At 41.0% G+C, this 12,711-nt stretch overlaps 1 protein-coding gene across 3 annotated transcripts in view; it reads right to left on the bottom strand.

Annotated features, from left to right (window-relative positions):
- Positions 1-7,037: 7,037 nt before the first annotated feature.
- Positions 7,038-12,711, bottom strand: part of npl (N-acetylneuraminate pyruvate lyase (dihydrodipicolinate synthase)) — a 37,845-nt gene continuing 32,171 nt past the window's right edge. For all 3 annotated transcript variants that reach the window (XM_061977949.1, XM_061977948.1, XM_061977950.1), the window contains exon 12: positions 7,038-12,631. In XM_061977949.1, the coding sequence (XP_061833933.1) occupies positions 12,486-12,631 (146 nt within the window). In that variant the 3' untranslated portion in view covers positions 7,038-12,485. The remainder of the gene's footprint in view (positions 12,632-12,711) is intronic.

Below are 12,711 nucleotides of genomic sequence, written 5' to 3' on the forward strand. Positions count from 1 at the left end.
TATTTAATAGAAATATTATTTGTTACAACATTACGCCCCCCCCCCCCCCCCCTCTCCCCCGCACGGTGCGCCCCTCCCTTTCCGTATCATGACTCTTTTTGGACGTCCATCCATCCATCCATTTTCTACCGCTTATTCCCTTTGGGGTCGCGGGGGGCGCTGGAGCCTATCTCAGCTACAATCGGGCGGAAGGCGGCGTACACCCCGTCACCACATCAAAAAATCAACACAAGATGTCAAAACGGCCAAAACTGTCAGGTGCCCAGGGAAGAAAAAAAGAGAAAAGAAGAGGAGAAACGAGAAAAGACAGAGGTAGCAGGTAGGTAACGTTAGCCTACATGAAATTATTTGTCTGTTACAGAATGTGATAGTAACCTGGCTTTTTAGCATTAAGCTAATGTTACATGATTCGGCAATTGCTAATCAATACATAGCTAGTTCTGTTTTAACGTCGGGTTAATATTGTGGAGGGGGCTAAATTGTTATGGAAAATAATAATGTAACGTTAGGTAATTACAGTACTCACCTTACATTCCTCAGGGACATTTGTATTAGATCTTTTAAGCAGGTGTTTTTGTTTACATTGTTATTGCCTTCTGGTTAGCTAATGTTTGCCCTGCAGGTAATAGTCACTTTTCCACCCCTTTATATATTAGGTATAGTTGTAAGTAAAAAAAAAAGGTCAAAGACAAAGCTATTCGGTTTCTTGTGAGTATATACACTTCACTGCCGATGTGGGGGGGCGCCACCTAAAATCTTGCCTAGGGCGCCAGATTGGTTAGGGCCGGGCCTGCTTGAGGGTGCATGGGAGTTTGCCCAACCAGTCTACATGTGCTTTGTGGACTTGGAGAAGGCATTCGACCGTGTACCCCGGGAAGTCCTGTGGGGAGTGCTCAGAGAGTATGGGGTAACGGACTGTCTTATTGTGGCAGTTCGCTCCCTGTATAATCAGTGTCAGAGCTTGGTCCGCATTGCCGGCAGTAAGTCGGACACGTTTCCAGTGAGGGTTGGACTCCGCCAAGGCTGCCCTTTGTCACCGATTCTGTTCATAACCTTTATGGACAGAATTTCTAGGCGCAGTCAGGGCGTTGAGGGTATCTGGTTTGGTGGCTGCAGGATTAGGTCTCTGCTATTTGCAGATGATGTGGTCCTGATGGCTTCCTCCGGCCAAGATCTTCAGCTCTCACTGGATCGGTTCGCAGCCGAGTGTGAAGCGACTGGGATGGGAATCAGCACCTCCAAGTCCGAGTCCATGGTTCTCGCCCGGAAAAGGGTGGAGTGCCATCTCCGGGTTGGGGAGGAGATCTTGCCCCAAGTGGAGGAGTTCAAGTACCTCGGAGTCTTGTTCACGAGTGAGGGAAGAGTGGATCGTGAGATCGACAGGCGGATCGATGCGGCGTCTTCAGTAATGCGGACGCTGTATCGATCCGTTGTAGTGAAGAAGGAGCTGAGCCGGAAGGCAAAGCTCTCGATTTACCGGTCAATCTACGTTCCCATCCTCACCTATGGTCATGAGCTTTGGGTCATGACCGAAAGGACAAGATCACGGGTACAAGTGGCCGAAATGAGTTTCCTCCGCCGAGTGGCGGGGCTCTCCCTTAGAGATAGGGTGAGAAGCTCTGTCATTCGGGGGGAGCTCAAAGTAAAGCCGCTGCTCCTCCACATCGAGAGGAGCCAGATGAGGTGGTTCGGGCATCTGGTCAGGATGCCACCCGAACGCCTCTCTAGGAAGGTGTTTCGGGCACGTCCGACCGGTAGGAGGCTACGGGGAAGACCCAGGACACGCTGGGAAGACTATCTCTCCCGGCTGGCCTGGGAACGCCTCGGGATCCCCCGGGAGGAGCTGGACGAAGTGGCTGGGGAGAGGGAAGTCTGGGCTTCCCTGCTTAAGCTGCTGCCCCCGCAACCCGACCTCGGCTAAGCGGAAGAAGATGGATGGATGGATGGATATATATATATATATATATATATATATATATATATATATATATATAGTTATTGTGTTCAACCACTCAAACTAGTCCCGCCTTTTCCGCTACACAGCGAGTAATGTGTAAAGATAAACAAAATAATCTGTCATTTTTTTAACTTGTGGATTTAACAATAATTTTCACTAGTTGCCAGACAAAAAAATATGAGATATTATAAAAACTACTAGTAAAAGACATAGAGAAAACAAAACATGAGGGATAACGTTTAAAAAAGAATGATATAATTATTATGGATATTTTTTCACATTTTTTTTAATTTAAATATTTTTAGAATGGGGAAGTTTTAATCGCTTTTTTAAAAAAAATTTGTGAAATATATACTTTTTTTTTTTTATTATTATTTTTTTTTAGAAAAAACAGCGTCATATTTTTGTTTTACATTACATTTTCTTTCTTTTTTCTTTCTTTAGTTTATTTCAAACATGAACACACTTACAGCATAATACATCACACAATTTTATATCATTCACTTTACATCATGTCCGAAAAGGAGTAGGAAAAAGCAAAGCTTATTTAATCCTACCCCTTTCCCACTTCAGAGCGTTTACAAATATATACATTATTTACTGACCTTTTTATAATAGAATGACATCTATGAATTAGTATATACAACAGTTTTGTAATGTGTTATTAATTAATTCAGTCATAATTAACATACTGAGATGACGAATATCTTATTTTCAACACGGTTGAAAGTATTTCTCATAATTCTTCTTCTTTGTACTTTGTAAGCACTATTAATTTGAACAACCTCTTAAACTGGATCATATCAGTACAATGTTTAACTTCATTACTTAGTCCATTCCATCATTTAATTCCACATACTGATATGCTAAAGGTTCTAAGTGTTGTACGTGCATACAAATGTTTTTAAATTAGATTTTCCTCTAAGGTTATATTTCTCCTCTTTAGTTGAGAAGAATTGTTGTACATTCTTGGTTAGCAGGTTATAGTTTGCTTTGTACATAGTTTTAGCTGTTTGCAATTTTACCAAATCATTGAACTTTAAATATTTTTGACTCAATAAATAAAGGGTTTGTATGTTCTCTATATCCAACATTATGTATCAGTCTAATTGATCTTTTTTGTAATATGGTTAACGAATGTAGCGCACATTTGTAACTATTTCCCCATATTTCTGCACAATAACTCAGATATGGTAACAATAGCAAGCAGTGGAGAATATGAAGTGATTTTTGGCCCAGGACGTATTTTGCTTTATTCATTATTGAAATGTTTTTTGCCACCTTATGTTGTATATTTTGTATATGAGATTTCCAGTTCATTTTATCATCTATTAATACTCCCAAAAATCTGGTTTCTTTTACCCTTTCAATGTCTACTCCGTCTATTTGTATTCGTGCATGATGCCCTTTTCTACTGTTACCAAATAGTATTATTTTAGTTTTACTGAGATTCAATGATAGTCTGTTTTTGTCAAAGCATTTTTTTTAATTTGTTCATTTCTTCTGTTATTTGTATTATCTTTTGTGTGTTCTCTCCTGAACAGAAAACAGTTGTGTCATCTGCAAATAAAACTAACTTTAAGTCCTTTGTAACTTTACAAATGTCGTTTATATACAGATTAATACTCATTTAGGCTATATACTGCAGCTTTTAAAAATAAACTCCTGTTAAAAACAGTTGACCCACCTCTCTTCTTTTCTGTTTTTGTACCCCTCTGAAGAGGTACAAGTCTGGAAGTTGCGCTAGCTGTCCCAAGTCAAGGGTGGACCGGGGTGGACCACTCTTCTATGCATCAGTTAGTGTCTTACACTATATTGCCAAAAGTATTAGGCCACCTGCTTTGACTGACATATAAACTTGAAGTGCCATCCTATTCCTAACCAATAGGGCAGTGTTTTTCAACCACTGGGCCTCGGCACACTAGTGTACCGTGAGATATTGTTTGGTGTGCCGTGGGAAATTATGCAATTTCACCTATTTGGTCGGAATTTTTTTTTTTGAAAACCCATCCATCCATCCATTTCCTACCGCTTGTCCCATTTGGGGTCGCGGGGGGTGCCGCAAACAATGTGCCGTTGTAGAGTGTCTATGCTGTCTGGAGATCAGCAGAGTAACCGTGTAATGCTCTTCCGTACCTGTAGGTGGCAGCAGGTAGCTAATTGCTTTGTAAGCCTACTTTGAGACAAGAGAATTAATGACGGTTAAATTTTGAAGTCATATCGAATGAGAGCGACTTTATATTGTTTCGTTTTTACCATTTTCTGCTGGTAGGGTCTGTCATGTATTGGTGACTCGGGTCACAGGACAATACTGGAACCATTGTAAGGGGAACTTAAAGGGGAACATTATCACCAGACCTATGTAAGCGTCAATATATACCTTGATGTTGCAGAAAAAAGACCATATATTTTTTTAACCGATTTCCGAACTCTAAATGGGTGAATTTTGGCGAATTAAACGCCTTTCTATTATTCGCTCTCGGAGCGATGACGTCACAACATCGGGAAGCAATCCGCCATTTTCTCAAACACCGAGTCAAATCAGCTCTGTTATTTTCCGTTTTTTCGACTGTTTTCCGTACCTTGGAGACATGATGCCTCGTCGGTGTGTTGTCGGAGGGTGTAACAACACGAACAGGGACGGATTCAAGTTGCACCAGTGGCCCAAAGATGCGAAAGTGGCAAGAAATTGGACGTTTGTTCCGCACACTTTACCGACAAAAGCTATGCTACGACAGAGATGGCAAGAATGTGTGGATATATCCTGCGACACTCAAAGCAGATGCAACGATAAAGTCAAAGTAATCTGCCGCCAGACCCCCATTGAATCTGCCGGAGTGTGTGAGCAATTCAGGGACAAAGGACCTCGGTAGCACGGCAAGCAATGGCGGTAGTTTGTTCCAGCAGACGAGCGAGCTAAACCCCCTGGATGTCTTGGCTCACACCGTCCCTTATGCCACCGAAGATGATCAAGAGAAGAATATCGACCCTAGCTTCCCTGGCCTGCTGACATGAGGGTATGTCTACAGAATATATTAATTGATGGAAATTGGGCTGTCTGCACTCTCAAAGTGCATGTTGTTGCCAAATGTATTTCACATACTGTAAACCTAGTTCATAGTTGTTAGTTTCCTTTAATGCCAAACAAACACATACCAATCGTTGGTTGGAAGGCGATCGCCGAATTCGTCCTCGCTTTCTCCCGTGTCGCTGGCTGTCGTGTCGTTTTCGTCGTTTTCGCTTGCATACGGTTCAAACCGATATGGCTCAATAGCTTCAGTTTCTTTTTCAATTTCGTTTTCGCTACCTGCCTCCACACTACAACCATCCGTTTCAATACATGCGTAATCTGTTGAATCGCTTAAGCCGCTGAAATCCGAGTCTGAATCCGAGCTAATGTCGCTATAGCTTGCTGTTCTATGCGCCATGTTTGTTTGTATTGGCATCACTGTGTGACGTCACAGGAAAATGGACGGGTATATATAACGATGGTTAAAATCAGGCACTTTGAAGCTTTTTTTAGGGATATTGCGTGATGGTTAAAATTTTGAAAAAAACGTCGAAAAATAAAATAAGCCACTGGGAACTGATTTTTAATGGTTTTAATCCTTCTGAAATTGTGATAATGTTCCCCTTTAAGGGCGGGATATGACACAGGATATGATGACATGTGTTGTGTGTTGGACACCTGGAATTGGAAAAAGTAAGAGCGGTAATAAAAGGCAGAAAAAGACAATAAGCTTTCTTTTGGTGTATTACTAAGCTTAGATTGCTAATAAGTGACAAGCTTGGCACACAACAATGGTAACGACGATGGGATAGTGTCCCCCTGGATTTTTTTCAATGAAAAACATGTGCCTTGGCTCAAAAAAGGTTGAAAAACACTGCCATAGCGTTCAATATGATGTCGGTCCACCTTTTGCAGCTATTACAGCTTCAACTCTTCTGGGAAGGCCGTCCACAAGGTTGCGGAGTGCGTTTATAGGAATTTTTGACCATTCTTCCAAAAGCGCATTGGTGAGGTCACAAACTGATGTTGGTCGAGAAGGCCTGGCTCTCAGTTTCCGTTCCAATTCATCCCAAAGGTGTTCTATCGGGTTCAGGTCAGGACTCTGTGCAGGCCAGTCAAGTTCATCCACACCAGACTCTGTCATTCATCTCTTTATGGACCTTGCTTTGTGCACAGTCACCTTGGAAGAGGGCCCGCTCCAAACTATTCCCACAAGGTTGGGAGCATGGAATTGTCCAAAATGTTTTGGTATTGTTGCGTTTGGACCAGATGTTCCTCCCAGGGACTTTAAGTTGCTGGTCACTCCCAAGTTCTTTTGATAACACATAAGCTGAGTTCAATTTAACCACCAGACAGAATGGGTATTTTGTGATTTATTTTCAAAGCTTTGAAAATAAACGTGAGACCAATCCAGTACAGAAGCGTTCAGTAGCGCAGCTAAAATGGTCTAATCTAAAATACGGAAAACTTCTCTTCTGTAATGTGTCTCTCGCCCCCACCCTCGTTTTCCCTCCCTCCAGCCCGAACACATGCCCATTGTGTCTCTTATCTAGAGTCGGCCTGAGAAGGGAAGCAGGGAGGATTCCTCCTCTCTGCCTCCTAGCTCCAGGTGGCCCCACAATGTAAGCACACTTTCATGAGATGAAGAGAAAAGGAAAAGAGTACAATATGGAACATTAGCTATTTGTAATATGACTATGAAAGTAAAGAAGTAACACTTAAATATGAATATGTAAATATCTGCCTCCGTCAGTATCCTGGAGCATTCAAAGTTCCTTTCACTGGAACTAAGGGGCCAAGCCCACCTCCTGAAAAACAACCCCACACCATAATTCCTCCTCCACCAAAGTTCACGCTTGGCACAATGCAGTCCGAAATGTAGCGTTCTCCTGGCAACCTCCAAACCCAGACTCGTCCATCAGATTGCCAGATGGAAAAGTGTGATTCATCACTCCAGCTGGCATCCTACGACAGTTACACACTGGAAATCACTGAGCTACTGAGCGCGGCCCATTCTGTTATGTACTGAGAAGGGAAGGAAGCGACAACCAAGGCAGAACTGCAGTTTACAAGGTTTATTGAAACCTTTAATGAGTGAGTGGAGTGTGTATGCTACTTCAAGTGAATGAGTGCGGACGATGTGTAGAATTAATTGTGTAAGCATTACCAGGGGTTGTTGTCTGTGTGTGTTGGATGAATCTTTCGTCGAGTCAAGAAGGCAAGGCGAAGAGGCAGTCCTTAGGGAGGCAAGCAGTCTAGGGGTGGAGAGAGGCAGCAATGTCCGAGTCCAATCTAGCTTCCTTGGACTAAACACTTCACCCACCGTGCTGCTCTTGTGGCGACCCATAATTCTGCCTGTTCAAAATTTCCCCACAGGAACAAATAAAGATTAAAAAAATAAATAACTGTACCCTCTCGTCATCCATTGCAGCCCGTCACCCAGGAAGGGCCCCCCACATTTGTGGCCCCTCCGTGTCCCAAGGTTTCTTCATTTTTTCAGCTCGGCCTTTTGGAGTTTTTTCTTGCCCGGATGTGAGTTCAGACCAGGAGATGTCATTGTTGATAAATAAGACATATTTTAATAATGGAGATGAAAGAAGGCTTTTGGAGTAACATTCCTAAACGATCGAATTGGGCCAAAACATTTTTTTTTAAACAGATCGCTTTGAATAACATTATGAGAGCCCTCGAGATGTTGAGGTTGTATTTGTTTATTTGAAGGACAATGTACAGTTCCATTAAAAAGATGGCTGTATACTGTACATATACATTCACTGAACAAACATACATATACACATACTGTAGATATACATTCACTGTACAAACATACATATACACATACATGTATATATACATTCACTGTACAAACATACATATACACATACATGTACATTCACTGTACAAACATAAATATACACATACTGTACATATACATTCACTGTACAAACATACATATACACATACATGTACATATACATTAACTGTACAAACATACATATACACATACATGTACATATACATTCACTGTACAAACATAAATATACACATACTGTACATATACAAGTACATATGCATAAATACACTCATGCATATACTTACGTTTCATCAAACATATATTAACGTTGTTGCCCTTGGGGAAACTGGGTAACCCCACATCTGCGGTCCTCTCCAAGGTTTCTCATTGTCATCCCACTGGGTTGAGTTTTTCCTTGCCCTGATATGGTATCTGAACCGAAGATGTCGTTGTGGCTTGTGCAGCCCTTTGAGACACTTGTGATTTAGGGCTATATAAATAAACAGCACAATCTGATTGGTTTTGTCTCATTTAGTGGCCAAGACTAATATAGTATTGATATTTAGTTTATTTAACCATTTATACGCTTAAAAAATGCAAAATGGATGACAGAATCAATGGTCTTTAACTACACAATATAATACAATTCAACAAGTTTTTTTTACACTATACTGTACATGTGATGGGTAAATCTGTTGAGTACATGTTTTGTTGTGTTTTATTGTTCTCTGCCTTCCCTATCATTTTGTGCCTGCATTTTCCCTGTTGTGCTTTTTTTTTTCTTCTCAGTTCATTCTTCCTCGGCGAGGTGCGGACCTTCGCTAATCAGTCCAAGGACTACTTAACCTTGTCACAGACAGCTGTGCCTTGTTGGTTATTGTTCCCTGTATTCTCTCCTCGCTAGATCTCTAAGTCCGGCTACGTTTTGTCACCTTATTTTACGCCTAAGCTCTTGTGTGTTTTTTCTATCCAGTGGATTTCTTTTTGTGGACTTTTCCTTCACTCTGTGCATGCCGACCTCTTTATATGGTGTGCAATTCTGCCCCATCTCCTTTTGTTTAAGATTTTTTCTGTTTTTGATTTCACACTGCCTACCGTCTCTGCATTGGGGGTCAACTCCTTGTCCTAGTCCTAACATGTTTTTTGTTTTGGCGTTTGTAAAATGAACAAAGTTTTAGAAAGTGTGGTATGTACCGTACAATAGGGAAGATATTCATATTCATGATCATTTTAAAATGGAGTTTGCTGAAAAGCGCCACTCTACATCGCAACTCAGTGGTCTAGTGGTTAGAGTGTCCGCCCTGAGATCGGTAGGTCGTGAGTTCAAACCCCGGGCGAGTCAAACCAAAGACTATAAAAATGGGACCCATTGCCTCCCTGCTTGACACTCAGCATCAAGGGTTGAAATTGGGGGTTAAATCACCACCGCTGCTGCTGCTCACTGCTCCCCTCACCTCCCAGGGGGTGATCAAGTGTGATGGGTCAAATGCAGAGAATAATTTCGCCACACCTTGTGTGTGTGTGTGTGACAATCATGGGTACTTTAACTTAACTTAACTGACACCGTGGTCAAAGTTGGATTTGCCATAAAACACATTTTAAGATTGTCACTCTACTGCTATCTTGTGGCTGAAGTGAATGGTGCACCCCAAATGTGTCACTTCACCGTGGGGCCATATGATTTCCTGAATTCTTACTGTATGTGGTTTGTCAACATTGTAAAAACCATTCATTTTACTGTACAGGCGATGTTTAACATAGTTAAATGGTATGACCTACTGTATGTGGTTTGTCAATATCGTAAAAACCATTAATTTTATTGTACAATGGTATGCAAGTCAACTACTGCATAATATCCATCCATCCATTTTCTACCGCTTATTCCCTTTTGGGGTCGCTGGCATTTGAGTAATACAATCAATGTGCTTATATGAATGCTATTTAATTTGTTTTAATTTATTCATTCATTAATTCAATGTAATTACATTGCTAATTTTATACCGAACAATGGGTAGCAAAAAGGTCCTGTAGTTGTCACACTTTTCCATTGGTACCCCGCAAAAAAAACATCTAAAGGGAGAATTGAATTCTCATGAGATTTGCAGAAGTCTCAAGTGATGATTTAAAGAGAAAGGTTTTGTTTACTTTTTGGAAGCCAGATAAGTCGTGTTCCAAGTTGTACTATGATCAGGTCATGGTGACTTGGAACACCGGCTAGAGAACAAAGTACAAGAATATAAAAATTCACCAAAGAGGTAAAGAAATCACTTTATTAATTGGATTACAAGCCAACTATCATTCGGTCGGAAAACTATACATGTTCTTAATTTGCAGAGGTGAAAGAAAGTCAGTGATTTGAAAGTCTTTAGTCTTCAACCTAAAAATCTCAAGTCAAGTCTCCAATCAAGACAATTACGAAGTCCGCTGCATGAAATTTTCAAGTCTTTTAAGTCACAAGCACAGTTAAATAAAATGCTGTTCATGTAATTAAATTGACACATACAACACTCACATTCTGGATTGTTTTATTTTTAAATAGATTACAACCAGAGTTTAATTTACTCACATCTTGGTTGTGTATTCTTGAACCTGATAGTTACTTTAAAAGGCACAGACGTGATATTTACAACCCACAAGACTGTCCTCCTCACTGATGGTTTACCCTAATTAATAGAACTTCCGCCACACGGCGTCCGAGAACCGACACGCCTCTTTGAGCTGAAAATAAGCTTTCTTCAGTAACAATTTTTTGGTCTTGTTTTTGAATTCAATGTTTCGCATTAATAGCTCATGTTTTGATGTTAACAGTAAAGTAAACAGCAAGTAAATTGGTTGAGAAATGGCAAGATATAACAGTGCCCTCACCAAGATGGCCGCCACATAGACACGTCAGCGTTAGGTTTTCTTTCATTCTTTGTTTTACAGAATACAGTTTGGTTTTATGACGTATTCATTGTCGATTATTACTCCACAGTAAAGCAGTAAGTCAGCGTTAGCTTTGAAAAATTAGCAAATTATGACACCGCCCTCACCAAGATGGCCGCCAACTAGACACATCAGCGTCAGGTTTTTCTTCGTTCTTTGTTTTGCAGAATACGGTTTGGTTTTATGACGTATTCATTGTTGATTACTCACTCCTCCACAGTAAAGCAGTAGTCAGCGTTACCCTTGAGAAATTAGCAAATTATGACACCGCCCTCACCAAGATGGCCGCCACCTAGACACATCAGCATCAGGTTTTTCTTTGTTTTGCACAATACGGTTTGGTTTTCTGACGTATTCAATGTTGATTATTCCAGTGAAGCAGTAGTTAGTGTTACTTGTGAGAAATTAACAAATTATGACAGCTCTGTCACCAAGATGGCCGCCACAGACACGTCAGCACATGCGCTGTTCCGGTTTCCCATTGCTCTTTGCGGCTCTAGTTGTACAAAATGTTTGTTTTATGATGTGTTTATTGTCAGTTATTGTTAATAATGTATTACCCCACAGTAGACCTGGGTAAATTAAGGCCCGGGGGCCGAATGCAGCCCGTTGAGCTTTTCAATCTTGCCCGCCGGACATTCCCCAAATTTTTTGTTCGATCTTTAAGATGGAAACTGCTGCTGCCATTATGATATGCAGTGATGTTTTCAAATGACCGTACGTCTTGAACTATACAAAGTATGGTTGGAATCTGCGCTTTTGCATGATATACTAGTTACTATGGTCATCTAAGTCACAGCAGCTCAGACGAGGCACCAAACACTTTGGGTGGGGAGCGTTTCCACAGAGTGTTTCCAGAGCGGCCAGCCTGAAACGCAGGTGTCGGGGACAGACGCGGAAGGAGATTTTTACAGCAAAGTTCTAAAGCTTAGTGATGTATCAGATATTTCAGATTGTAGGTGGGGGTTTTTTACCCTTCGCGTTAATATTTCGCTGTTTGTTGCATTTTTGTTGCGTTTCGCTTGATTGAAAAATACGTCGATCGAGAGGGGGTGTGACGTTCATACGTTGTCAATATTCAGTGTTTTATCGGTCATAGTTAATACTGTAAATCCCACATTCTTTATTTTCAGGCACATTCTGGGTGTCTCGTTCAGTAAAAAACGTAAACTTCCATTCCCTCTTTTAACGTTTCTAGCATTCTATCAGACATTATTCTGAGGTTTTGCATTAGTGTTCCTAAAAATCAAATATACCGGCCCCCAAACACATTTTTTTCTCTAAATTTGGCCCCCCCTGAGTCAAAATAATTGCCCAGGCTAGCATTAGCATCAACTTCTTGCCTTTTTCAATAAAGTGTATGCGGTGAATGTTAAGGATGTTATCAACATAAGATTGTAGCTATTTATTTTATTGCTTGATTGTTACATGCATTTAAAGTCTTTATAAGCCCTCTACACACACTTATACACACATCCTATACTCTTACAACACACACACTTAAAAACGTACTTCATTTTAACATGAAACGCAATTCTAATTGTTCTTTAAAATGTGCGATGCATGTGCGTGAACCGTGGAAGAGTGATGGAATACTGCATTTTCAAGTCATCAAGTCCCGAGTCATTGACGTCAAAGTCCAAGTCAAAGCGCCAATTATTTGACTGTATTGTCAAGTTGAGTATTAAGTCATCAAAATTGCGGATCGAGTTCAAGTCGTGTAACTCGAGTCCATACCCTTCTTGACTTGTAACAAAGAGGATTTGTTTGTTTACATTAATACTGGCAGGACACTATTATTACTGTACAGGAAAGAGATTCTGATACTTCTGTTTGATGGACAGAGCGTCTTGTTGAGGGCACGGCGTCAGAGGAAGCCGAGGGGGGCCGAGGTGCACGCCCGACACCTCCGTCATCAACTGCTTGTTCACGCTCAGGTTGAATCCTACCAGTGTGGGGAAGGAGGGGGTTAACATCAGAAATGGACAAAACGGCTCAGAATGGAATGATCAGTTTGTTGAGAGA

The sequence above is a fragment of the Nerophis lumbriciformis genome, linkage group LG18 (genome assembly GCF_033978685.3).
Source record: "Nerophis lumbriciformis linkage group LG18, RoL_Nlum_v2.1, whole genome shotgun sequence".
Lineage (NCBI taxonomy): Eukaryota > Metazoa > Chordata > Actinopteri > Syngnathiformes > Syngnathidae > Nerophis > Nerophis lumbriciformis.